The sequence below is a fragment of the Thalassophryne amazonica genome, chromosome 15 (genome assembly GCF_902500255.1).
Source record: "Thalassophryne amazonica chromosome 15, fThaAma1.1, whole genome shotgun sequence".
Lineage (NCBI taxonomy): Eukaryota > Metazoa > Chordata > Actinopteri > Batrachoidiformes > Batrachoididae > Thalassophryne > Thalassophryne amazonica.
Window position 1 is genome coordinate 6762254 of NC_047117.1, and position 26326 is coordinate 6788579.

The 26326-nt window shown below is 40.4% G+C and overlaps 1 protein-coding gene across 1 annotated transcript in view; it reads left to right on the forward strand.

Annotated features, from left to right (window-relative positions):
• cacna1ab (calcium channel, voltage-dependent, P/Q type, alpha 1A subunit, b) overlaps window positions 1-26326 on the forward strand; it is a 225545-nt gene that overhangs the window by 119298 nt on the left and 79921 nt on the right. Inside the window, 14 exon segments of the mRNA XM_034187775.1 lie at window positions 4393-5015; window positions 5280-5578; window positions 5726-5858; window positions 5944-6073; window positions 7788-7847; window positions 7962-8068; window positions 11691-11702; window positions 14787-14886; window positions 16474-16634; window positions 17572-17709; window positions 18656-18857; window positions 18985-19149; window positions 21873-21983; window positions 22253-22336. Coding sequence (XP_034043666.1) covers window positions 4393-5015; window positions 5280-5578; window positions 5726-5858; window positions 5944-6073; window positions 7788-7847; window positions 7962-8068; window positions 11691-11702; window positions 14787-14886; window positions 16474-16634; window positions 17572-17709; window positions 18656-18857; window positions 18985-19149; window positions 21873-21983; window positions 22253-22336 — 2325 coding nt within the window.

A 26326-nucleotide genomic window follows, 5' to 3' on the forward strand; every position in this document is an offset into this window, starting at 1 on the left:
TTTTAGCAGATATTTGATATTATCATTGAAAATCCCCTTTGATCTATATTTTTTACATTATATTTTAGCTTATGAAACGCCACTTCTAACAGTGACCTTGAAAATTATTTCCAGTGTAAAAATTAGTGGAATTGCCCTCTCGTGTTGGCGGAGGGTTGCGCTGTACGAGCGCAGTGTTCTACTTAAATTGTTGTATTTGTATTTATATTTTTCCTCTTTTTTTCTAGTTTTGTCATAGTTCTTTCTCCTTGTGTGTCTGTTTAAAATTTGTTCAATGAATTTGTTAATTCTTTTTTTTCCTCTGTCGTCTTTACATTACCATGTCTATTTATTTTTATTTTTACTGTGACATTCTGAATGAACAGGATTCTGTTTTGCTGTTTTCACAACCAGGTCCAAACTGATTTCACTGTTCATCTTCGATCTTCAGGTTGTCACTGTAGTTCAGTGATAATCTGAATATGCATATGCTCTTTTTTAAATTCATGCTACTGATATTTGCCATTTGTGGAGAAGATTCCAGTCATTTTAGCAGGAAACCAGTTCTTCTTTTTGTCGCATTTCTCCGCTCTTCTAAAAATGAAATTCTTTGCTCACACGGTTAGCTTGGACCCTCGCTGTAACAGCCGTAGTTGTGTAAATATACATGTTAATTTTTGTCTACTGTGTAAAATGTTTTAAGGTGTGCGACAAACCTTTGCGGATGTATTGATTTGTGGCTGTAATCTGATTACAGTGTAATTACTGCACGAGCTTGAAGCTGCATGTTTGGATGTAATAATGCAATATGAAAATGGGGCATGTAGAGAAATCCACAGCTGTACCCAAAGAAAGCAACTCTAAAATTGGAGTGGGAAAAAATAAATAAATAAATAAAATCAGGAGTCAACTGGATATGGCTCAGCAAAACAGTCAGCTGCAGTTGCAGCTGTGTTACCATTTTGTCTTTCTGGATTTGTGGCATATTGCTTTCAGATTGTTCACGCAAAATAAAATAAATAATTTTCGGGCTGTTTGCTGAGCTGTGTATATCTGAGGCTCATGGAGGGGGGCTTTGGGGGGGCAGAGGCTGGGTTTAATCTGACTGTCCTGTTTTATACAAAATGTACAAAGTGCATTTTGCTGCGTCTGACAAAGCCATGTACAGTAAATGTGACTCCTGCCTTGTTGTGTTTGATACATTTAATTATTGCTTCTTTAAAAAAGTAACCACGATTGCATATCATTAAATGTTTATTTTAATTATTTTATTTTATTGTTTGCGTCCACCAGTAGCAAATTGTTTTTAATTGCCTTTTATTTTGCCAAATGATTTTTAATTAGGTTGACTCTTTTGATAATGTTATTTTTATTAATTTGATTAGTATTCGGTTTAGTCTAGATTTAGGTGAAGATAACACTGTGTCATTTCTCATTTGTTATTATTTTGTTTGATTTTGTGCTGTTTAGTTGAATTCTTGGTGTGTTTTTCACGTTTTGGGATCACCTTACTCTCTATGTCACTACATTCCACAAAAGTATACAACCCCTGGCAATAATTATGGAATCACCGGCCTCGGAGGATGTTCATTCAGTTGTTTAATTTTGTAGAAAAAAAGCAGATCACAGACATGACACAAAACTAAAGTCATTTCAAATGGCAACTTTCTGGCTTTAAGAAACACTATAAGAAATCAAGAAAAAAGATTGTGGCAGTCAGTAACGGTTACCTCAATTCTGAGGAATAAATTATGGAATCACCCTGTAAATTTTCATCCCCAAAACTAATACCTGCATCAAATCAGATCTGCTCATTAGTCTGCATCTAAAAAGGAGTGATCACACCTTGGAGAGCCGTTGCACCAAGTGGACTGACATGAATTATGGCTCCAACATGAGAGATGTCAATTGAAACAAAGGAGAGGATTATCAAACTCTTAAAAGAGAGTAAATCATCACGCAATGTTGCAAAAGATGTTGGTTGTTCACAGTCAGCTGTGTCTAAACTCTGGACCAAATACAAACAACATGGGAAGGTTGTTAAAGGCAAACATACTGGTAGACCAAGGAAGACATCAAAGTGTCAAGACAGAAAACTTAAAGCAATACGTCTCAAAAATCGAAAATGCACAACAAAACAAATGAGGAACGAAGGGGAGGGAACTGGAGTCAACATCTGTGACCGAACTGTAAGAAACCACCTAAAGAAAATGGGATTTACATACAGAAAAGCTAAACGAAAGCCATCATTAACACCTAAACAGAAAAAAACAAGGTTACGATGAGCTAAGGAAAAGCAATCGTGGACTGTGGATGACTGGATGAAAGTCATATTCAGTGATGAATCTCGAATCTGCATTGGGCAAGGTGATGATGCTGGAACTTTTGTTTGGTGCCGTTACAATGAGATTTATAAAGATGACTGCCTGAAGAGAACATGTAAATTTCCACAGTCATTGATGATATGGGGCTGTCATTATATCATCAATAAATGCACAAGTTTATGTTGATATTTTGGACACTTTTCTTATCCCATCAATTGAAAGGATGTTTGGGGATGATGAAATCATTTTTCAAGATGATAATGCATCTTGCCATAGAGCGAAAACTGTGAAAACATTCCTTGCAAAAAGACACATAGGGTCAATGTCATGGCCTGCAAATAGTCCGGATCTTAATCCAATTGAAAATCTTTGGTGGAAGTTGAAGAAAATGGTCCATGACAAGGCTCCAACCTGCAAAGCTGATCTGGCAACAGCAATCAGAGAAAGTTGGAGCCAGATTGATGAAGAGTACTGTTTGTCACTCATTAAGTCCATGCCTCAGAGACTGCAAGCTGTTATAAAAGCCAGAGGTGGTGCAACAAAATACTAGTGATGTGTTGGAGCGTTCTTTGTTTTTCATGATTCCATAATTTTTTCCTCAGAATTGAGTGATTCCATATTTTTTTCCCTCTGCTTGGTCTAAAAAAGTAACCGTTACTGACTGCCACAATTTTTTTTTTCCTGATTTCTTATAGTGTTTCTTAAAGCCAGAAAGTTGCCATTTGAAATGACTTTAGTTTTGTATCATGTCTGTGATCTGCTTTTTTTCTACAAAATTAAACAACTGAATGAACATCCTCCGAGGCCGGTGATTCCATAATTATTGCCAGGGGTTGTATATGCACCACTTTAGTTTTCACTCCCATTTTGTAGTTATTTGAAGTAAAATATGTAAGACTTCTTCTGTGCACACAAGGTTTTATTTTCCTCAATTTGTGTTGATAAATTTGTTCAATTCCGTGTTAGTGAGCACATTTTGCCCAGACAATCCGTCCACCTCGCTGGTGTGGCATATTATAACAACTAGCAAAAACGCTAGTCGGGGTGTGTGTGTGTGTGTGTGTGTGTGTGTGTGTGTGTGTGTGTGTGTGTGTGTGTGTGTGTGTGTGTGTGTGTGTGTGTGTGTGTGTGTGTGTATGCCTCATACATATATGCCTATGTTACGATCACTGCTGTAGGAGGATGCTGATTAAACAGCATGATTATTGCACAGATGTTCTTGGACTGGTCAGAATAAAAGCCAGTAAAAAGCTTAAATGTGCATGTGAGCTTGAAAAAATCTTAATTAAGTGATGAAGCAACATGTGGTGGTCCTGGGCTTATACGGTTACTTATTGGGAATGATGTTGAATATATCTTATGGTCATGAGATGACATTCCGTTTGCAGGCTACAACTCTGGTTGTTATTACTGCAGTCAACATGTCAGTTCAATGCTCCTTCAAGACTTCTGGGATAAAAACTACACATTTTTGAGTGGACTCTTACCGTTACCAGTTCATGGCACATCTGTGAAATAATTCTGCTCTTTAATCGGGATCTTGATCTGCCACATCAGCCAGTTTAGATGAAATAGATTTTAACAAATTTACAAAAGTCAAGAGGTGTCTTTTGTGTGTGCAGAAGAAATCTTAGTTGTTTCACTTTAATGCATAAAAACAACAAGAAGAAAAACATAAGTGTTGCTTAAGATATTTTAAGAACACCTCATTGAAATTTGGCAGGTTTAAAGTCCTGTGCTAATACATCAGAAAATGTCCAGTTTTATGGGAATTTGCTCAGATATGTTATTGTTGAACTTCACTGTTTAAAAGCCTGAACATTTTCTCTATATGGCTGATAATAATACTACTTGTGCTAATTAATAAGATGGCTTTTTTTTAATATGGACTTTCTTCAAGCAGCAGAAGGCAGTGATTCATAATTCTGCCAGGAAGACAGAATTATTCTTGGCATTTGCCGAGCTTCACTTTTGTTTTTATTAAGTTATTTTTGTGATGTTTCATTTGGATTCAAGCAATGTTTGGATTCAGGTCTTCTCAAATTAAGTCCCTGAGGTTTCATCAGCACCAGTTTATCTTCTGACCCAGGTGTCCTACCCAAGGAAAGGACGTGGTGACATGAAGACTCATTTGGACCGTCCTCTGATGGTCAACCCACAAGACAACCGCAACAACAACACCAACAAAACCCAGCCTGGAGAGATGCCTCTGGACCAGGAGTATCAACGCCAGGACATCAACCACAACCACCATGCCAAACACCAATACTGCTACTCCCAGCACCACCACCGCCACCATCACCACCAGAAAGTCAGTAGGCCAGACAGCGGAGAGAGTGGCCAGCTGGCAGAGACCCATATGGAGCATGGACTGAGCTGCACATCCGTGGGCATCATGGAAGGTAATGTGGAGGTCCAGCAGGGGGAGGGGAGGCATGGCCACAGGAGTCATCAGGGACACCGGCACAGATCCAACCGGGAAAGCAGGGGCACATGCAGTGTGTCTCCCCATAACAGCCAGGGTCGAGATGGGAATGAGCACAGGATATTGAGGCAGCATCACAAGACAACCAGTGAAGGAGAGGAGGGGAGGAAACATCAATCCAAGGGATCAGAGGGAGAGGTGGACAAAAGTGAGGAAAGGGAAGGACGGAAGTCAAGACGACATCGCCACTGCAACCAGGAGAGGAGAAGAGGCCATTGTTCCAGAAGGTGGGTGAAGAGCCGGCTTCCTCCACAAGCATGATGCGTTTATATTTTATTGTCACAAGGAAGTGTTTTTATTAGATTCCAGATACTAAATTGTTTTGCAGGAAGCATCCTTGTTCCATTTACTTATTATTAAATTAATGCCTTTGGTTTGTAACTTTGGTACTGATGTTGGTCTACAAGCTGGCAGGTGATGCTACACATCTTCACCTTTCTTCTGCTGTGACTGATCCCTTCACAATGCTACATTCTGCTCTTCTTTTTTAGGGAGCACCACAGTAGTGGTCCCAGCCTTTCCACCACACGACCTATACAGCAGTACAACGAGGACCTGGACAACTTCCGTAACAACAGCAAGCTAGCCGGTGCCCATGAACATCCTTACAGTCTCCCGCCAGACCACCCTGACAACATCAACAACCTGCTGAACTGCCACAGTGCAGACACCCACACTTTACTTCACAGCATGGACAGCCTGATCCTGACCAGCGTGGTCCAACCAGAATACACCACCATCGACATGCCCCCGGTCTACCCCTACCCCTCCACCAACGCCATCCTGCAAGGTGAGTGTTTGAGAATGGACCCTAAAGATAAGGGTATGTGTAGGTAAACAGCCGACAATGAGTTCTTTTACCTTTGTTGATTGTTTTAGAACATTGGCTCAAACCACGAGGTGCTATACCCTCTGTTTTCTCCTCTGTTTTGCTCAGTTAACAAGAACGCCAACACTGACCAGAAGAAAAGTGAGGAGAAGAAGGAGGAGGAGGACGAGGGAGGAGATGAAGATGGCACCAAACACATGCCGCCCTACAGCTCCTGTTTCATAATGTCCACCACCAATCCGTGAGTGTGATGGACACCAGTGTCTTTTGACCACATACGGTATCGTGTACATGACAAAATGTTTTTCTTGTGTATTTGGAATCAGATTCCGAAGGTGCTGCCACTATATCCTGACCCTGAAGTATTTTGAGTTCAGCATCCTGTCAGTCATTGCTATGAGCAGCATTGCCCTCGCTGCTGAGGACCCCGTCTGGCCTGAGTCACCGCGGAACAATGTGAGACATCACTCTGCTGGCGAATGTGTGGTCCCACTTCTGTTATTCTCGGGAACAAGAGAAAGAAGCATCCAAATATAGAAAGACCAGGCAAATCCTTAAAAGGAGAGGATTTGGCTAATTGTTGTTATAAATGTTTTGACTTACATCTTGAATAAACAGAGATGGTGCTTAGTGTAGCAGGGGTAAGTATGAGTCAAGTAGTGTTTTATCTTTCTGGGACATTGGCATCTGAGACAGAGAGATGCTAAGAAGTGCTTATGGAATCATCAGGTCCCTGGACAGAGGTCTGACACTGTCAATGCCTTTGTGTTGATGCTTCCAGTCTTAGGACGGTCTCACAGTGCCAGATGTTGATTAAAAAATAAAATAAAAATTGTATAACCAATTAGAGCCTTAAAATGGATATAATGAATGGTAAAAATAGTATTGTAGAACACTGTGAGCAATCGGTAAAGTTCTAAACATATTTTAAAGAATTTGTTGGGTCTGTACAATCCGGTACAATACGCAGTATTCAGCACCTACTGTTGTCTGAGCAGATGTCTCCTTCTGATCCATGAAAAGCATGTCACACTCTTCAGCAGAGGACAGTTGTGAAATGTAAACAAAGACAGTTTTGGGTTTTGGAAAAGTATGGGGAAAACAGTGTACCATAATTTCCGGACTATAAGCCGCTACTTTTTTCACACACGTTGAACACTGCGGCTTTTACAATGATGCGGCTAATTTATGGATTTTTATTTTTCATAAGTCAAAATATGTCAGTTGATGCTGTCAATTGATTTCCTGAAAGCTGTGTGTATGTAATGCAGTGTAAATTCACACACAGTGTAAATATAAGGTCTAAACTGTTTGTTTTAGTGAAGAAAAGTCCCTCTCAGGTACTTTGTGCCGTTAAATCAGTTAGCGGAGCAGAGCCTTCTCTCCCCACCCTAATGAATAAAAGCAGCCCCTTTGCACTCTGGTTATGCACCAAGTACGTAACAAAGTGGAGTTGGCCACGCCCTAAATGCACTTGTACTATGCACTTTTGACCATAGACTGTCAAGACGGTGTTAATCACCCATATTTCATGTTTGCATTCAGCAACCAATAAACTAAAAACGTGGACCAGCACTGTGCATTCTGTGTTGTCTATGTTCTGCGCTATGAGGTGCATTTAAACTAACATTTTTTTTTTTTTTGAAATACTGTTACAAATTTAGGCTTATAAATTGATCAAATTTAATGCTAAATTTTTTTGATGTGCACATTTCCTGCCCCTGCTGGTTGCTTGAAGGCCATGACATTTACTCACCCTTAATGGTTGTTTGAGGCTCTCAGTGGGAGATATGAATAAGATCCGATTTAACTACTTGTACTGTACTTCAAACCTCCAAGTGACTGAAAGCATCAGAGGACTTTGGTGCCCTCTGCAGGAGACCATGTGCATTAAAGCTTGTAAAGTTTGAACTCTTCCAGTCTGTTCTTAAACACCAATAAATCAACACAGTCGTTCCATAAACCATTAGAAAGTTGAAAATCTTTTTTGTTTTGTTTTGTTTTTTGTGAATCTGGTCCCAGCAGCAGGTCCTCACAAATTAGTCTCTGTGTCAGTTTCTTCTTTTTCCCTTTGAGACTGACTTTTATTTACTCACCACCTCTTACATCTGTTTTTTTTTCTCCCTCCTCCTGTCGTGTGATAATTATTTCTCATCATATTACTCTGCAGGTGCTGCGTTATTTTGACTACGTTTTCACGGGTGTCTTCACGTTTGAAATGCTAATCAAGGTAACTGTGTCTGTGATGCTTTGCGTGTGTTTGTGATTTTTTTTTGTGCACGTTGTGTGTGTATTTGCATGTACTTTGTGTACTTGTGGACTGAACATGTTCCGTATCTTTCAGATGGTGGTGCTGGGCTTGTTTCTCCACCAGGGCTCCTACTTCCGTGACTTGTGGAACATTCTGGACTTTATAGTGGTTAGTGGTGCTCTGGTGGCCTTCGCCTTCATGTAAGTGCCCCCCCACCCCGCCACCGCCACCCTCTTCCTCCTCTACACCACCTCTACACCTTCACGCTCACATTCCACCACCCACAGAAAGACATCGATTCTCCATCTTCTGGAGGTTTTCCATTGATTTACTTTTACTTTCCTTCTCTGTCCCTCAATCCATCATTTTTTTTCTGCCCTCTTTCTCCTGTTTGGACCTTCAAATTACTCCTTTTCTTTATTATTGCATTGCTTTGTTCCCCTGTTTTGTCTGTGAGCCAGAGATAGGTTGGTCACTACCACCCAGGGTGGCAAAACCTTTGATACGGCATTTTGGTCACATGTCTGTAGCCACTTAGAAAAATGTATAAGTCATCCCAAGGTGGTAGCCAGACCCAGAGAGGGGTCAAAATATAAAAATGCTCCTATTATATTCAAAACTTTACCACATTATTTGTCTGACCATGTAGATTCCAAAAAGGTATTGTTTGGACCAGAGGTGGGTCGACATCACCATCAAGTTACTCTCAAGTCGTGAATCAGCAAGTTCCAAGTCAAGTCTCAAGTCATAATGACCACCACTTGTTTGCAACCTGATTTGAGACTTGACTTGGGACTTGCAGATTGATGACTTGAGAATGACTTGACAGTGACTTCGTCCCATTCCTGGTTTGGAATATCTATGACTACATATTAAGGAGTTATGGGGTAAAAACCACAAAAATAGTGACAAAAATCAGTTTTACTTGACAGAGTTTGAAAGTTAGAGTTGATCCAAGTTGGCAAAAACTGATACAAATTATTGGTTGAGTTACAAGGATGAATCAATACAGTAGTTTTGACTGTTTGAACCCTGTGTAATCATTCATTGACCCCTACCTGGCTACAGCTACCACCCTGGGATGACCATCACACAGAAATATTAACCAGGGACATGTACCTATTGAATTATTTGTGGTACATTTGGTCGACTTAGGTGGTACTGACATGCCCTCTTTTAGGGGTCTGGCCCAAGACCTATTTGTTCTGAAGTTATCTCCTACAAACTGTTTCCTTGCTTTTCTGTACTTGATGTGACTTATTTTTCTCTTTCTTCTTCTATCTTTCTTTCTGTCTCGTGCCCGCCATCATCTTCTATTTATTTACCTCTGTCGGTCTTTCTTCGTTGGTTATGGCCTTTCTCAACATTTTTTTCATCTTCTTCTCTACAACCAACCATCATCCTCCCTTTTATCCCTTTTATCTAGAAAACAATTAGAGTTCAGATTTTAAACCTTCTCAGGCCTTAGAATCACAGCATGGCTCCAGTTTCAGTTGCATGCAACTGGAGGGCTCGAGACACTATTTTACACTTGATGCTGTGATCTTTGGAGAACCTCAGAAGGTACCCTGAGGAGTTCCTCTGTTAAAGCATTTGCTAGTGCAGCTCAAGTGCTAAACTTGAACGCCTGCTTTTGAAGATGCCGCTGTTCACTTAAAGCTCACAATTGCTTCCGAGCTTAAATAATCCTATTCATCAGCTTCCAAAACCTTTGCTGATCTTCTTCATCCAAGTCCACTGCTCTAAACTACTACACCTATGACAAATAATATTAAAATAGTGCACCTATGGCCAGTTCCCCTGCCCCTCTCCGTCCTCCCAAACACACCTTTCCCCACACTTCCTGCACTTCTGAATCCTCTACACCCTTCTTAAGCCCCCAGCAATTCCTTCATCTCCTCATCCTCCATCTTCTCCATAACGGAGGTACCAAACAGCCCATGGGGGTGAGGGCACCCCAGACACCTTTAAACCTTTAAGTGCCCAGGTCGTCTGGTCATCAGAGCGAGGACACCCCCAAGGACACAGCTGCTCCTCTCTCTCTCTCTCTCTCTCTCTCTCTCTTCTCTCTCTCTCTCTCTCTCTCTCTCTCCTCTCTCTCTCTCCTCTCTCTCTCTCCTCTCTCTCTCTCTCTCTCTCTCTCTCTCTGTCCCTTGTGCTCTCACTTTAAAGCAAATGCACATTTACGCCCACCATTCATACCCAGAGGTCCAGGTATTTAACTCTCCTCCACCTGCACCAACCTAGAACATAAGAGCAACTGTGGGAGGGAACAGGGCGCACAGTGGCAGTGTGGTGGGTGGGAATATTTGCTAAAACACTCAATCACAGCAATGAATGCATATATATTAAGCATATGTAATATATGAAGAGAGGGATTGCTGGTCCTATTGTGGAAGCACAAGGGTCGGTGCAGCCGTCATGACAGCACGCTGGTATTTTGTATACAAAAGGGCAATTCTACGATAAAGGAATTACAATGCAGGACATTTACTCTGATTGTAATTCCCCAGTCTTATCAAAGTAACTTTGAAAAGTTACTTTTTAGTTGCTTTATACAGTTACTTTATGCATTTACTTCATTAGCAGATTTATGCAATTACTTTATTAGAAGCTGCAGAAAACTTACAACTAATAAGTAATGTAACTAATAAGGTAACTACGAATCTAACTTGGTTACTCTTAAGACTGAACAATCAGCAAAGTAACTAATCAGCAAAGTAACTAATAGTTACTTTTCTGAGTACTAAATCTTAAAAATAACCAAGTTAGATTATGAGTTACTTTATTAATTACATTCAGCAGCTGCCAACAATTTGTCCACAGGTGCTAATGAAGCAACTGTATAACGTAACTAATGAAGTAACGTTTCAAAGTTACTTTGGCAACACTGTAATTCCCAAACTGTAAAATTACCCACAACAATCCTGAATTCACAAAACCAGTTGAATGAAACAAAATAAAATTAAACAATACTGGTCTGTGCAGCCCCTAGTTTGTACTGTGATACTCCTAACACTAAACGTTGAGTACCGTCAAACACTTATTTGGTACATTCCTGTGTATTGTTAAATGGACTGCATTTATATAGCACTTTTCCATCTGCATCAGATGCTCAAAGCGCTTTACAATTATGCCTCACATTCATGCTCACTACACAACGGGAGCAATAGGGGATTAAAGACCTTGCCCAAGGGCCCTTAGTGACTTTCCAGTCAGGTGGGGATTTGAACCGAGGATCTTCTGGTCTCAAGCCCAACACCTTAACCACTAGACTATCACCTCCCCCAATATTGGTTTGTGTTTTCAGCTGAGCCAATCAGAAGCCTCTCGCTCAGCCGGTCAGCATCTTAGTTCTTGACAGAAAGCGAACTGCATCCTCGCAAATCCATCCACACTTGTTTTTTTTAAAAGTCAACAACATGTTAATAAGACGATAGTCGTTTAAGGAAACCGTCTGAATGTTTCTGCTGAACTTTACAGTATAATACTAGATGGGTTCTTCTCCAGGTATGTGGTCAGTCCCATCCAGCTGTCACTGACAGAAGAGTGAAGTTTGGGTCTTTGAATAAGGGGGTGTGGTGTGTACCTTGGTGGGTGGGCAGGGTTTGTAAGCAGGTATTGCATCTTCCTTCTGTGTTTGTCTCTCATATGGATGTATTTTTTTCCTCTCTTTACCAAACCCTTGTGTCTGTCCTTGTTGGTCTCCTTCTGTCAACGTGTGTGTGATATTTTCTATGTTTTTCCTCTCCTGCTGTCATCTCTGTCTTTCCGTCGCTCTCACTGACTCTCATTGTCTCAACCTTCGGTGAAACTCGACAGGAGCATCAACCGGTAAAGTTCCGCTTCTGTCCTCCTCCTCTCTCCACCACCGGATCAAATTGGCTTCTCTCTCTTTCTTTCTTTGTTCTTCTGCTCATTTGTTCTCATTTTCCATCCTCCTTTTCTTTTTCTTGCCCTTCGCCACAGCATCTACAAACCGCAGGACACTAATCAAGCACTTTGTTGGTTTCACAACAGGAAAATAAATGAATTAGGTTGGATTTGGTGCTTGTGGAAATTGTCATTATTCTTTTAACTGTGGTAGTGGTTAAATTATCCGAGCTACTTGCACCTATCTGATATTTATCCCTAAACATACATCACACTCCTCCACCACTTCCCGCAGGTTTAATGTTCTTTGGTGGTGAGGCTGACTGTTGTAATTCATGCTGGTTTCAATGGATTCCAATACTGACTGGTTGGTAAAAAAAATAAATAAATAATAATAATAATAATAATAATGCAAATTGTTGAGGAGGACAACTTTTTCTTCATTGTGCATCCATGTTCCCAAATGTATTTGCCCCCAAAAAAAGGAATATATTCTTATTCCATGTCCACTAGGTGGCAGAGTCACAACAATCTATAGAAAAGTATAACAAAAAGCAAGGTGTTTTCAACTTAAGAAACAAGTGGAAACATGGCCAACACAGTGGTATTTTTTATTTTTTATTTTTTTATAAAAGCACCATAGTCTGTCCAAAATGTTCAGGAGTCAAGATCTTAGTTGCTACTGACACAAATTCAAGTTTGACCACAGTCATGATGCAACTGGAAACATCCAACCAGCCAGTAAGTTTTTCCCACTTATCCGGTGAAAGGTCACAGCAGGCCGGAGACTGTACCTGTGTACACTGGTAGGGTTCAACTTCAACAGGTTTCCAATAACCAGAAATATTTATACTACATTCCACATTCAAGTCTAGTTGGGCTTGAATTGTTTGACCAAGCAAAGGAGGGTTGAACCAACTTGGAATCTAGTTAAGGAAAGCTGGAGACAGCAGAGTCAGAAGCCCTCAGTGCCCATGGAAGACATTGATTCCAAACTTTACATCTGACCATGGATCCTAGATGGTGGTCGTGAACATTGTCCCAGTCCACCCAGCTTTAATTTGGTACCCACCTTGGCTTAGAGTTGTAAACCATCATCCACTTCAACTACAGTATCCGAAGAGAAGCACAGTCACCAGTCAGCCTCTGGGCCTATACACCGGATTTTTTGGAGTATACGTACAGGCTTTTTTTTTTTACTAGCTTTGGAGGTTTTGGGATTTATATTCGGGTGTGCCTTATATATGGGCTTTTTACTCCAGAAAATACGATATGATTGGCCTTGCTTAGTTTATGTTCCATAAAACATTGAAATTGAAATGCTTTGTATATTGTGTTTCTTCTAAAATCCTCAATCTCAACCACAAATTGGAAAAGTTCATTGCCCAGTCCATCTTGTTTCTTTCAATGCGCTCATGAAATCATGAAACGTAGGTGACGTGTGCCTAAACTGTGTGCTGCATTAAATGCAACAGCACCATGAAGCACCCACCTAGATGTCATCATTGGCCCCTTTCAAGAACAGTAAAAATAAAACCATCTTTTTCAACAAGGTAGAACTCCAACAGCTGACAGGATGTTGGGATAGAAGCCACTGCTCCTGCTGGATTTTATTAGAATTCCCATTCAGACATGTTCAACTGGAAGTGTTGGGCCTACAATAAAGTAGAAGGGTCAATGGTGCATACAGTTGTGGGAGATTGATGACTGGACTGCATCACGTAGCCTGAAACCGCTGTGACCCGGCCTGAATAAGTGGTGGGAAATAGATGGATGGATGGATTTCAAACGCGGTGTTTTCTCTGCAAAATTGAGAGAAAATGTTATCCTTATGTCAGTGCGTGGCAGCGTGTATGCTTATTGTTAATTTGTATGATATTCCAAGGCTTAATGCTAAGTCTTCAAAGGGGCAAGTTGTATTGATTACCGACTGGGGCTTCGTTTCTCTAACAGACAAACTGCCAAAGGCTCAGACTCAATCAATCAGGCTTCAATTGAAAAGTCTTAGATTTTCTGCCACTGGATGTGAGTTCATAGTTAAAGAGTGAGCCGTGACACATGAACTGTCCTTTGATTTTTTTTTTTTTTTGGGGGGGGGGGGGGGGGGGAAGAGAAATTGCCCCTCCACTTACAGTAAAGATCAACTCAGCTATTTACTCCCCACTGACACCCCAATTTCTCCTCACTGATGTTGGTTTATGAGGAAACAAATCAAGAGCAGAATGTTCCGTTATGGGCTTAGTGGAGGAACTGAGTCCTTTAAAACACACACAACTAAAACAATGTCATGGATCATTTGGTGCTATTAGGTCAACATGAAGTTTTTTTTTTTTTTTTATGTTCGGCATGTGATGTGTTCTGCAAGCAACATCACATGACCCACGAGTCTCACATAGCTCACGTTTCCTGCCCTCATCTCTTCTGATTCAGAATTTGAGTTCTGGCAAATCCACAAACAAACGCAAGTTTCTGAATTTTATTTTATTAAAAAGAATTTAAGGAAAAGAAGCTATGTGAAACATACCAAACTAAATCCATATTGTGTTTCCAAATTGAGGATTATATCGACATAATCCCAACCATGAAATACTTAAACCCCACACGCTTCATGTCTCATATCTAAAACTCCCATTTTGCCTGAAAATCCAAAACACCGTACCTCCCCCGTAAAAGAAAGAAAGAGGTTTGGCTGGGCACTCTGCCGGGAGATGCCTGTCAGCATCCTGATGATGACTGCTGTTTCTCCATGTCCATGAAACCCAACAGTGCGGTCTGATTGTTTACCCTGCTGTTGGTTTCATATTTGACACGCACTTTCTTTTTTCTTTTCATTTTTTTTTTTTTGCAGAAGAGCTTAAATTTTTTTTCCACACTGATGAAATTTTCTGTTTGACAGAAGTGTTGCTTTCACTCAAATTGTCTATTTTACTGAACAATAGCGGGTGATAAGGGTGCGGTAAGAACCCTTGATGAATTTCCGATTTCTTCACTCCTCCACTGCGCTCCATCTAATGCTGTTGTTGTTGTTCCTTGGCTGGATTCTAGGGGGACCGGTAAGGGCAAAGACATCAGCACCATCAAGTCTCTGCGTGTGCTGAGGGTGCTCCGCCCTCTAAAGACCATTAAACGTCTCCCAAAGCTAAAGGTAGGAACAACATTTAAGACGTTTTTGTTTCTAGAATACCACACTGTCTGGACTATAAGTTGCACCCAAGAATAACTTGTATCTGTCAAAAATGCATTGTGAAGGGGGGCATATATAAGTCACACTGGACTATAAATTGCATTTATTTTTGAAGCGTATATTTCACAAAAATTCAAGAAAACATTTTGTAACAAGTAAGTTGCCCATACGTGCAGAGACACAACTGTAGGTTGAATGTTTAGCTGTCAGCCCATCTTATTTTTGCCAAAAGTTAACTTCTCAAATGCATAAACAGTCAAGGCCTTGTCACAAGTTTGAGCAGCTTTTGTCGCCATCTAGAGGGTGATGTGAGCATTTCAGGACTTCTGGTACACTTCCTATTTGAAATTCAAAATTCTGTAAAAATGGCATTAAAAAAAGCCAGAAATGCATTGTTTTTGGCAGGGAGAAGTTTCATCTCCCAGTATTAATGTAGAAGAATTTCGATTTTGAGAGTTTTACGGTTCTTGGGTTTTAGGATGCAGATGTTTATGCCATATGGATGGACAGAAGGACAGCAATTTCTCTTGACAAGCACAACTTACAGTTGTGAACAATCTAGAAAAACTATTATCATATTATCATATTTTTAGCAGCCATCATATAATAGAATAGAATAGAATAGAATAGAATAGAATAGAATAGAATAGAGCCTTTATTGTCATTGTACATCTACATACATACAACAAAATTTGTCCTCTGCATTTAATCCAACCGAATTACAGTTGGACACAATCCAACCACTAGGAGCATCACGCACTGGTAAAATATTTTCGCTTGTTTCTTGTTTCCACTGTACTGAAAATGTACCACATTGTGATTTTTGGGAACCATTGCACCCCTATTTTTGACATATAAATTGCTTCAAAATATAAGTTGCAAGAGCTGCAAAGCAAACAACTCCCAGTGACATACTTCGCTACACATCAAGGTAAACACGTCCATTCCAATTTATAAGGTTCTGACAAATGCAGCATTCTTTGTCAGACATTTAACACACCATAAATCCTCAATCTGTATACAAAAATGTAACACTATACCATGACAACTCCGGCTAAGTGTATTTTGTCCAATTAATATATAACCGATCAAAATTATGGGCTTGTTCCATACAACCAGCAGTGGATGATCCCTCATCTATCAACAAACAGGAGCCACTGTAAGAACTATAAGTACTGGTTAACCATGAAGAACATCTGTCATACAAATTCAATATTGTCGGAAGTGATGTTTTCTTAATAGTTACTTTGTAATGTTAAACATGATACACGTGTTATGGACATCAGGCATTGTGGGTAAGTCTTTGTCTCCATCTTGTGGTGATGCGGTAAACTGCAGGATATAAGGACTACTACTACTACTAGATATAATGTCACTCTATGAAAGGGGGTGAAAAATTATACATTTATTGTTTTGTGTGTTCTATTTTTAGTTTGTCATGTCACCAAACATTCTTTGTGATGACCTTTACCCTCTTTATTGGCGACTGTGTGATTGATGAAGTCAGAGGTCGCTCCAGTGTTGGATGTTTTCTCTTCTGCCCCGCAGGCCGTGTTTGACTGTGTGGTCAACTCGCTCAAGAACGTCTTAAACATCTTGATTGTCTACATGCTCTTCATGTTCATCTTTGCTGTTGTGGCCGTGCAGCTTTTCAAAGGCCGCTTCTTCTTCTGTTCAGATGAATCCAAAGAGTTCAAGCGCGACTGCAGGTTGGCTTGAAAACACAAAGAACTAACTCCGCACTCAAATATTTTGAGCATTTTAAATATTTGTCTCCGTTTGAGATCACTGCATTAAAGGTGCTGCAAATTAAATTTTCAACATGAATCCACGACCAACAGTTATTTATTATGTAAAGGGTTAGTGACGTAACGCCATCCTGCACACAGAACAAAGCAACACTTCCTCTGTGTGTGCTGTAATCTGAGCTTTTCTGTTACTTTTTTACATAACAGGGACAACCACGAGTGCATGTTTAGTGTGCATGAGTCCTGCATGCCTGTGTTTCATGCATGTGTGAGTCCTGCCCTGAAAAAACAATCATTGCCCCTCCCACCCTGTATAAACAGACAGTAGTGAGTGACCGCCCACATTGTCTGTGCATGTAAGATGGTGATTAGTCATCAACCCAAAGAAACCAACAAACGTGGTTTCTTTGGGTTGATGACTTGACTCTACAAATGTCTATGTTTCCCCACATGGAGAGTCCTTTGAGTCGCAAAAGGCGCCAACTGGTGTTTCCTTCTCCTCAGTATGGGGGGGGGTGCTGAAAAGGAAAGCTGGTGTTTTGGTCCTGGGGTGCTCGTGCCAGTCTGACATGCAATGACACGTAATCATTTACTGCATCTTCAAAATTTCCAAACAAGCACGCAGAAACACTTGGATCAGCATCCATTTTTAAGCATTGCATGATGGGACATTTGGGACTCCCTTCTGTGTTGTATATTATTCATTACAGCCATGCACATGTGGAAAGTGTTGTTTTTGGTCATGTGTGTCTGCGTGTGAACAAAATAATTCAGAGTGTTGATGTGATTTGAACAGCTGTTGAATCTCTGCTGCTTCTTATTGTTATTGAAATATTTGCTGTGATATTTTAATTTATTCATGATAAAAAAAAATTAAAAAAATTGTGTGTTCCTTCAGGGGCGAGTACTTGGTGTACGACCAAGATGGGGTTAAAGCTCAGAGGCGGGAGTGGAAGAAGTACGATTTCCACTACGACAACGTGGCTTGGGCCCTGCTCACCCTCTTCACTGTCTCGACTGGAGAGGGGTGGCCGGTGTGAGTGGCACGCCTTCTCACCACACGCTTTCATTGGTCATTTTATGAGCTTGATCACAGATCTCCAGTGGCAGATCGGGGGGGGGGGGGGGTTGCAACTCCTTCATCAGCCCCCTCGAGCTGCTGAACCCAAAACTGTGGTAAAAGATAGAAAAGTACCTGCATAAACAAAGTCTGGTTGATGAACGCTGTTGCAGGCAAAATTGCAAGATTTATAATGTTTAACATAGATATTAAAAATATAACTGGAGAGTCTGTGTATTACGATGGAGTTTCAGTGCCACGTTGTTTTTTTAGATAGATAGATAGATAGATTTTTACTGTCATCACAACAAGTGCAACAAAATTATCTTTACACCCAATCACCTCAGACAAAAATACAGCAATTAATCCACAGTTATTACTAGTTGAACGTAATAATGGCAAACATCAGAATTAAAACAACCATACATATACTGTACATTTGATTGTTTATGTGCGCTAAACTTTAAGGCAGTCCGTTATCCGAATTGAGGCAATGTGAGTGTGGGGTGGCCGGAGCAGTATCCCGCACATTAATATTTTGACTTTATTCTCGTAATATTACAAGTTTTTTTCTCATAAAATTACGACTTTATTCTCGAAGTCTAAAAAAAAATAAAAATCTCAATGTGGCCCTAAAATGCCGTTGTCATATTTAGCTTCCCAGATTGCTTTAGAATGCAGTAAAAATTGTGTAATTTTTTTAGAATTTGCCCCAACCAAGTCACATACGCCCCTCCCCCTATCCCCCACCCCTCCGCCCCATTCACCTGGAGCTACATCCGGCCCTATTTTCTGGCTGGCTTTTTGATCACTTTAGTATTTTACTGTTAATTATTATTTGTGTTGGATGCACAACTCTTTGGTTGTTTTCAATGTGTTTCGTGAATAAATTTAACGTGACTTCTCTCTCTTTGGCTCTCAGGGTGTTAAAACACTCAGTGGACTCCACATATGAGAATCAGGGCCCAAGCCCCGGTTACAGGATGGAAATGTCCATCTTTTACGTGGTGTACTTCATTGTCTTCCCCTTCTTCTTCGTCAACATCTTTGTGGCTCTAATCATCATCACCTTCCAGGAGCAAGGAGACAAGATGATGGAGGACTACAGCTTAGAAAAGAATGAGGTGAGGAGAAAGTCCTAAAAGTCTTTTTTCATCCAGAACCTCTGTTGCCTGGATTTAAAAATACTTCTATATTTATGTAGAACTGAGCTGAAAATGTATCCACGTTGGAACTTTCCTCCTTGTCCAGAGAGCCTGTATAGATTTTGCCATCAATGCCAAGCCTCTGACTCGCCACATGCCAAAGAACAAACTCAGCTTCCAGTATCGAATGTGGCAGTTTGTGGTGTCGCCGCCCTTTGAGTACAGCATCATGGCTCTGATCGCGCTCAACACCATTGTCCTCATGATGAAGGTATGACTTCAAAACACTGTCATTGCAGAACAGGTCAGGTCAGGTCTGGAAGCAAGCAGTCGTGCCAGGCATCGGCACATCCACCACACCACAGGAACACCAGGAACTGCAAAAAAAGAAGAAAAAAAATGTGGTGCTAAAGTATAAAATAAAACAGATTCAACTAGGAAAGGAATTTTTGTGTCCTTCTTCTTCTTTTGGCTGCTCCCGTTAGGGGTCGCCACAGCAGATCAATCGTTTCCATCTCACCCTGTCCTCTGTATCTTCCTCTGACAGACCAACCACCTGCATGTCCTCCCTCAGCACATCCATGAACCTCCTCTTTGGTCTCCCTCTTCTCCTCCTGCCTGGTGGCTCCATCCTCAGCATCCTTCTCTCTATATACCCTGGGTCCCTCCTCTGCACATGTCCAAACCATCTCAATCTCGCCTCTCTGACTTTGTCTCCAAACCGTCCCACCTGAGCTGTCCCTCTCATATGTTCATTCCTAATCCTGTCCATCCTCGTCACTCCCAAAGAGAATCGTAACATCTTCAGCTCTGCCTCCTGTCTTTTTGTTCGTACCACCATCTCTAAGCCATCCAACATAGCTGGTCTCACTACTGTCTTGTAGACTTTCTCCTTCACTCTTGCTGATATTCTTCAGTCATAAATCACTCCTGCCACCTTTCTCCACCCACTCCACCCTGCCTGCTCTCTCTTCTTCACCTCTCTACCACACTCTCCATTACTTTGTATATTTATAAAATGTTCCAGGTCCCCACTGACATGAGCCGCCACAGGTTTGGACCTGAGCGCCGCACCAGTCATCACCCTCCGAAAGCAACCCAGAGTCTATATTTAGCTTCCTACAGTGTCTTAGAATGCAGGCAAATTTTCATGTGGGGGGTGCATGGTCCCAAACCCCGTCATTTGAGGCACATCCATCCAGATCCCCCACCACCAAATTGAAGTTATATCAGCCCTTGGATAAATGGGCTGGAAGACAGCCTACAGTCCCCATATGCAGGGGAACACCATGTCCAGGATGCAAACACAATACAAAAAATACAGTGCAGCATAGAACATTTTTTCCTAAAACATGATGGTTGTTGGCTCACAAGGAGCTCATTCAACCTGTGACAAGTCTTGTTTTATCCTGCTTGCTGTCACACCATCCGCCTCACCAATGTGAACACTAGTGAAGACAACAGTTCAGACACCGTCCACCCGTCCATACAACCGGTTGTATTGGTTTGCAGTGTTGCCACTATCAGGAGCAATATGGCGCCTGACGTGGCGTAGAGGCCGAGATAGACCGGTGGTCTGCAACCATTCTACAGAATCGCCTGGGTTCTGTTGGTTGTGAACATACACTTATGGGCCTGACTGTATGTCACCTAATAAGCAGAGTGGGACGGGGCAATGTCCAAAAAATTCTGATGTGGCTATGTATGTATGTATGTCACACGCCTGCTCCCAGACGTGACCTGAATAAAATGTGATGCAGAAGCCTTGTTTTGTTGTCGTGGCATCGCACTGTGGTGCATCTGCAGAATTTAGTCTATGCAGCTTATTTGCCATTTTCTGCACTAAACTTCTCTTCAGTTTTGGAAAAATGCAAAAGGACGTCTTGAAGGTCGCAGGAAATGAAGGCAGTGGATCAAATACCTTTTAAATGATCCAGTTTATTCAAAGCAAACATAATCTGCAGTGATCAACAAAATCATACGATGTTCAAGTCATGATATTTTCACCACATTGTTAGTGGAATTTTGCACCCCAACAGTTTTGCCAGATTAAATTGGGGGGGGTCCTCGGCTTTGGTAAAAGTCTCTGTATCTACCCTGTAAAATCCACTGAGTTACTGAATGACTTCATCCTCTCCATCATCTCGTTTGTTAACTATCTAACACAACAATCAGTGGTTCAACTAATCGCCGAAGCTAACTTTTTTCAGAAGCGAACTAGCTTTTTAGCTAACTTTGAAAACCAGCTACCGTTAGCCCCACTAACTTTAATTCAGCATGTTTTTAAAATAAAGTTTAACATTTTAAAATGTTTGTAAACACTAAAATCAGACCTGTTCCCATTGGAGCTTTAATACTAATCCAATAAGTAACATTGAGACATCGCACAAACAGAACAAGCGTCACATCGATGAGATGGAGGAGCGCGACTAAGAGTAAATGCATTAATTACATTTTTCCATGTGCATTTTTAGGTCTTAATATTTCTTAGTCATTTACATTCATGTATAATTTTGTGCTGTGAATGCACTGTGATGAATGGAAACTACTGCTTCATTTCATTTGTTGATCATCATCTAATCATTCAACATCCATTTTTATGCTTAAACATATTAAACTTTCAGCTCTTTAGGTCTGTTTTTCAGTGTTTTAAACTAAAAGAACCAAGCCAAAGCTAAATTCACATAATAAAAGTTAGCAGCTAGTTGCTAGCAGTTAGCGTTAGCTTCAGATAAATGTTTTAGTGGTTTATCAGTTTCGCTTGAGTTAGCATCTTAGTGGTTCAGCTAACATTTAAGTTAGCCACCAAAAAACAATAAATGCTGTCATCTTGCACGTTTCCAAAATAAAATGGCAGATAAACTGATTAAACTTTAACTTTGATGCACCACATTAGTAGGGAAAGTAAAACATAAAGTCGAACGTGATGGAAGATTTTAGATGCTGTGAAAATAAAAGTTCTTTTTGTACTTTTGTCTTTGTGTGTGTCTACAGTTTGACGGCGCTCCAAAACATTACGATGAAGTCCTGAAGAACCTCAACATTGTGTTCACCACCTTCTTCTTCATGGAATCAGTCCTTAAGATCATCGCTTTTAGTCCTCTGGTAAAACTGGAAGCAAAACAGCCACCTTCACACTGACAATGTGCTTCTTCACTCTGATGAGCCACTTAATTTATTTTAATCATTAGTGAAACAGGTTATTTTGGCAGATCTAGAACATGTTCTTCAAACCACCAGACACCAGGGATCTCCATGTGTGGCCATACGGCCGTCCCGCCGTCTGCTCTTCATCCGTCATCATGTACTTGATGTTTGGTACCTTCTTCTTATCACTGGAATAATGTCTTTTCTTTGTGTCCCATCTCCTGCAGAATTACTTCAAAGACGCCTGGAACACTTTTGATTTTGTCTCAGTTGTTGGAAGTATCACAGACATTTTAGTGACAGACCTGGCGGTAAGTACTTTGCCATGTTCGGACGCTAATTGGTGATTTATCTTGTCAAGGTGCATTTGTGGGCTCAAAGGTAAAATCAGCTCAAGCAGCTCTTGATTAAAAAAAAAAATCAAAATTACGCCATAAATAAACCTCCCAATTTACGACTTAGAAATGGTCAGGTTTGAGTTTTTATTGTGATTATTGAGATTTATAGTAGAAAGTCTTTTAACCTCATCATTACAGTGTTAAAAGCTGAGTTTGTGATTTAACAAAAGTCAAGAATTTGTCTTTTTGTCAAAAGAGTTGGATTGTATAGGAGTTAAAACCACTGGATTTGTTTTCCAGCCAGTACAAAGTGCAGCATGTGGTTGGTAGTTTCTACCCAACACCACTGTTAATTTGACAGCCAACGCTCATGTCCTTGAGATCATGGCATCACTTGAACTAATGTGGGCATGTTCGTCTAAAAACAAGGCCTGTCAAAAGAAAATGTTTTCACCTTAGAGCTCCATAAACCTAATGTAAATTCCATTCATTTCTTTATTTGAAGAGCCCAAAACTTAGACACGCCTTATAGGAAAGTTCACAGTAAAGTGCACTGTGCTGCCCTGCACATAACTGCGTCACCTCAGGGAGCTTTGGTGGCTGCTGTCAGTTCTGGAAGGTAGCCATTAATCCAGTTAATTAACTTGCTAGATGTCCTTTCACGTGTCCACTGCCTTGATACCACAGCGCTGTGGTTTAAACAGGAGTAGAGGTGCCACTCTGACTGGGTGATGTTATCTTTGGATTATGACGTGCCCGTGCCCAATGAATGCTGGAAATCCAGTCACCTTGTGCACAGTGCCTCGTTTGTGCTGATACACATCAAGTAGATTTGCGCTGTCTGCGCTGCTCGTTTTTGCTTTGACATGGCATCTCATAATTATAGTAGAAAGGGACAAGTGGGACTAAACCCAGGATATATATTTTTAAATCATTGTTTTTCATTCGTACCTATCCATCTTACACACCTCTAGAATTATTCCTGAAAACCTGTTCAATGCTTCCTTAAATCAAAGCCAACTGGTCCACAAAAGTCCACCAGCACATCTCAAAAAGTTAGGAATGGACTTTAATGGACCAGGTGAACCAGAGATAGAGATAAAACTAATTAGTGTCTGATGTTTGTTAAGAGGACCAATCACAGATGACAGTCTGGGTTGTAAAGTCTGTGTGTTTATGTTGCTGTTACCGGTGACGTGCTTGTTTGTCTGTCTATGTTTTATACAACCTAGTATAATTGCAGTGTGATTATTGAAAACTCAGTTTTCAGTATTTCAGCCCCTCTTTGATACTTGCTTAACATTAAGAATGACATTAAATCCAATGTCATTCCTCTCGCATCCAAAATTTGGGATTGGAACCTGTGGCTGTTGTATCAATGAGGGGTTGGATCTGAAGTGTTATCTTTGACTTGACGTTGTGTTTAACTGCTTTTAATGACACCCATAACAATTCTGTCTTTTGTTCTATCTCTTACATGCTTTCTTTAAATCTCTCTACTTTCTTGGTGTCTTACGTCCCTGTGATGAAAATCCATCCAATCAAAATGCACTATGAAATCCTTTATTGTGTTCTCCATACGTGCTGTGCCATGATGTGTGGTGATGATGCCATGATATTGATGCTCCCCACCCCACCCCACACCCCCCTAAAAAAATCAAATCACACACTACAATTGTACAACATATTTAAAATTAAAAACTAAACTCCCTCCCATTCATCTGTCTTTCTTCATCTTCGCTCATGTAGAAACCGGTTGGTTTGTAATTTATCTCTCAAAGCTTTCTGCTGCATCCTCATTAGCTGTGCATAAACCCATGCCTCACCCCTGTCACCCTTTGACCCCTTAGCCTGCATCACCTGAATAATGAGCTAAACCTTTTATGTCATTGCACACATGGATATGATCCACTGGAAAGATAATCAACACTGACATAAATGTTTATGTCAAAAGTGCAAGGAAAAAGATCATAATAAAATCTCTAATTGGGTAATGAGACCTTTAGGGCCCTATCTTGTCAGTCTGTGGCGCATAGTCTAAAGCACATATAGTGTGTTTGGTGCATGTTACAGTTTAAATGAAATTTTAATGGTGAAATTGTTATAATTGTTATAATTCTCATGATTTTCCTTTATAAATCATTGGTTGTCTAGATCAGAAACTTCAGTTAAATGTCTCATATAGCAGACGAACACATTGATATTTGAGCAGTCAAATGAAGTTTCTAGTATTTACAGAATATGTACAATAATTATTTAAACAAAATTAGGCAGGTGCATAAATTTGGGCACCCTTGTCATTTTATTGATTTGAACACATTTAGCACTAAGTATTGGAACACAAAATTGGTTTGGTAAGCTCATTGACCCTTGACCTCTTACACAGGTGAATCCAATCATGAGAAAGGGTATTTAAGGTGGCCATTTGCAAATGTTTCCCCTCTTTTCATCTTTTCTAATGAGCAACATGGCAACATGGGGCCTCTACACAACTCCCAATGACCTGAAAACAAAGATTGTTCAACATCATGGTTTAGGGGAAGGATACAAAAAGCTATCTCAGAGATTTCAGCTGTCAGTTTCCACTGTGAGGAACATAGTGAGGAAATGGAAGACCACAGGCACAGTACTAGTTAAGGCCCAAAGTGGCAGGCCAAGAAAATCTCAGATAAGCTGAAACGAAGAATGGTGAGAACAGTCAACCCACAGACCTGCTCCAAAGACCTAGAACGATCTTGCAGCAGATAGTGTCTCTGTGCATCATTCAACTATACAGCGCACTTTGCACGAGGAGATGCTGTATGACTGTAATGCAGAGGAAGCCTTTTCTGCATACACGCCACAAACAGTCGGTTGAGGCATGCTAAAGCACATTTGGACAAGCCAGCTTCATTTTGGAATAAGGTACTGTGGACTGATGAAACTAAAATTGAGTGATTTGGACATAACAAGGGACGGTATGCATGGCTGAAAAAGAACACAGCAGTCCAAGAAAAACACTTGCTACCTACAGTAAAATTTGGAGGTGGTTCCATCATGTTGTGGGGCTGTGTTGCCAGTGCAGGTCCTGGGACTCTTGTTAAAGTTGAGGGTCACATGGAGTCCAGTCAATATCAGCAGATTCTTGAGAACAATGTTCATGAATCAGTGACAAAGTTGAAGTTGGCACCGGGGCCGGATCCTTCAACAGGACAATGACCATAAACAGTGCTCAAAATCTACTAAGGCATTCATGCAGAGGAACAAGTACAACGTTCTGGAATGGCCATCTCAGTCTCCAGACCTGAATATTATTGAAAATCTGTGGTGTGATTTTAAGCGGGCTGTCCATGCTTGGAAACTAACAAACCTGAGATGTTTTGTAAAGAAGAATGGTCCAAAATACCTTCAACCAGAATCCAGACTCTCATTGGAAGCTATAGGAAGCATTTAGACACTGTTATTTCTGCAAAAGGAGGATCTACTAAATACTAATGTATTTTTTCTGTTGGGGTGCCCAAATTTATGCACCTGCCTAATTTTGTTTAAAGAATTATTGCACACTTTCTGTAAATCCTATAAAGTTAATTCCACTTCTCAAATATCACTGTGTTTGTCTGCTATATGATATATTTAACTGAAATTTCTGATCCAAACAACCAATGATTTATAAAGAAAAATCATGTAAATCATCAGGGGTGCATTAACCTTTACATAGAACTGTAATAATAATAATAATAATAATAATAATAATAATAATAATAAAAGACTAAGGGTATTATTTTAGCATTAGCTGTCACTTCAAGACCAAGTCACTCAGTGCTTTAAACTGTCCAGCATCTAATACAGATTATAGCTTGTTTTTGTCTCATATAAAGACTGATATCAATATTTTTGTTTGAGAAAGTGAATTTTATATATTTTCTAGACTCATTTCAGATAAACTATGATGTTTCAAGCATTTTTGTTTTAATTTTGATAATT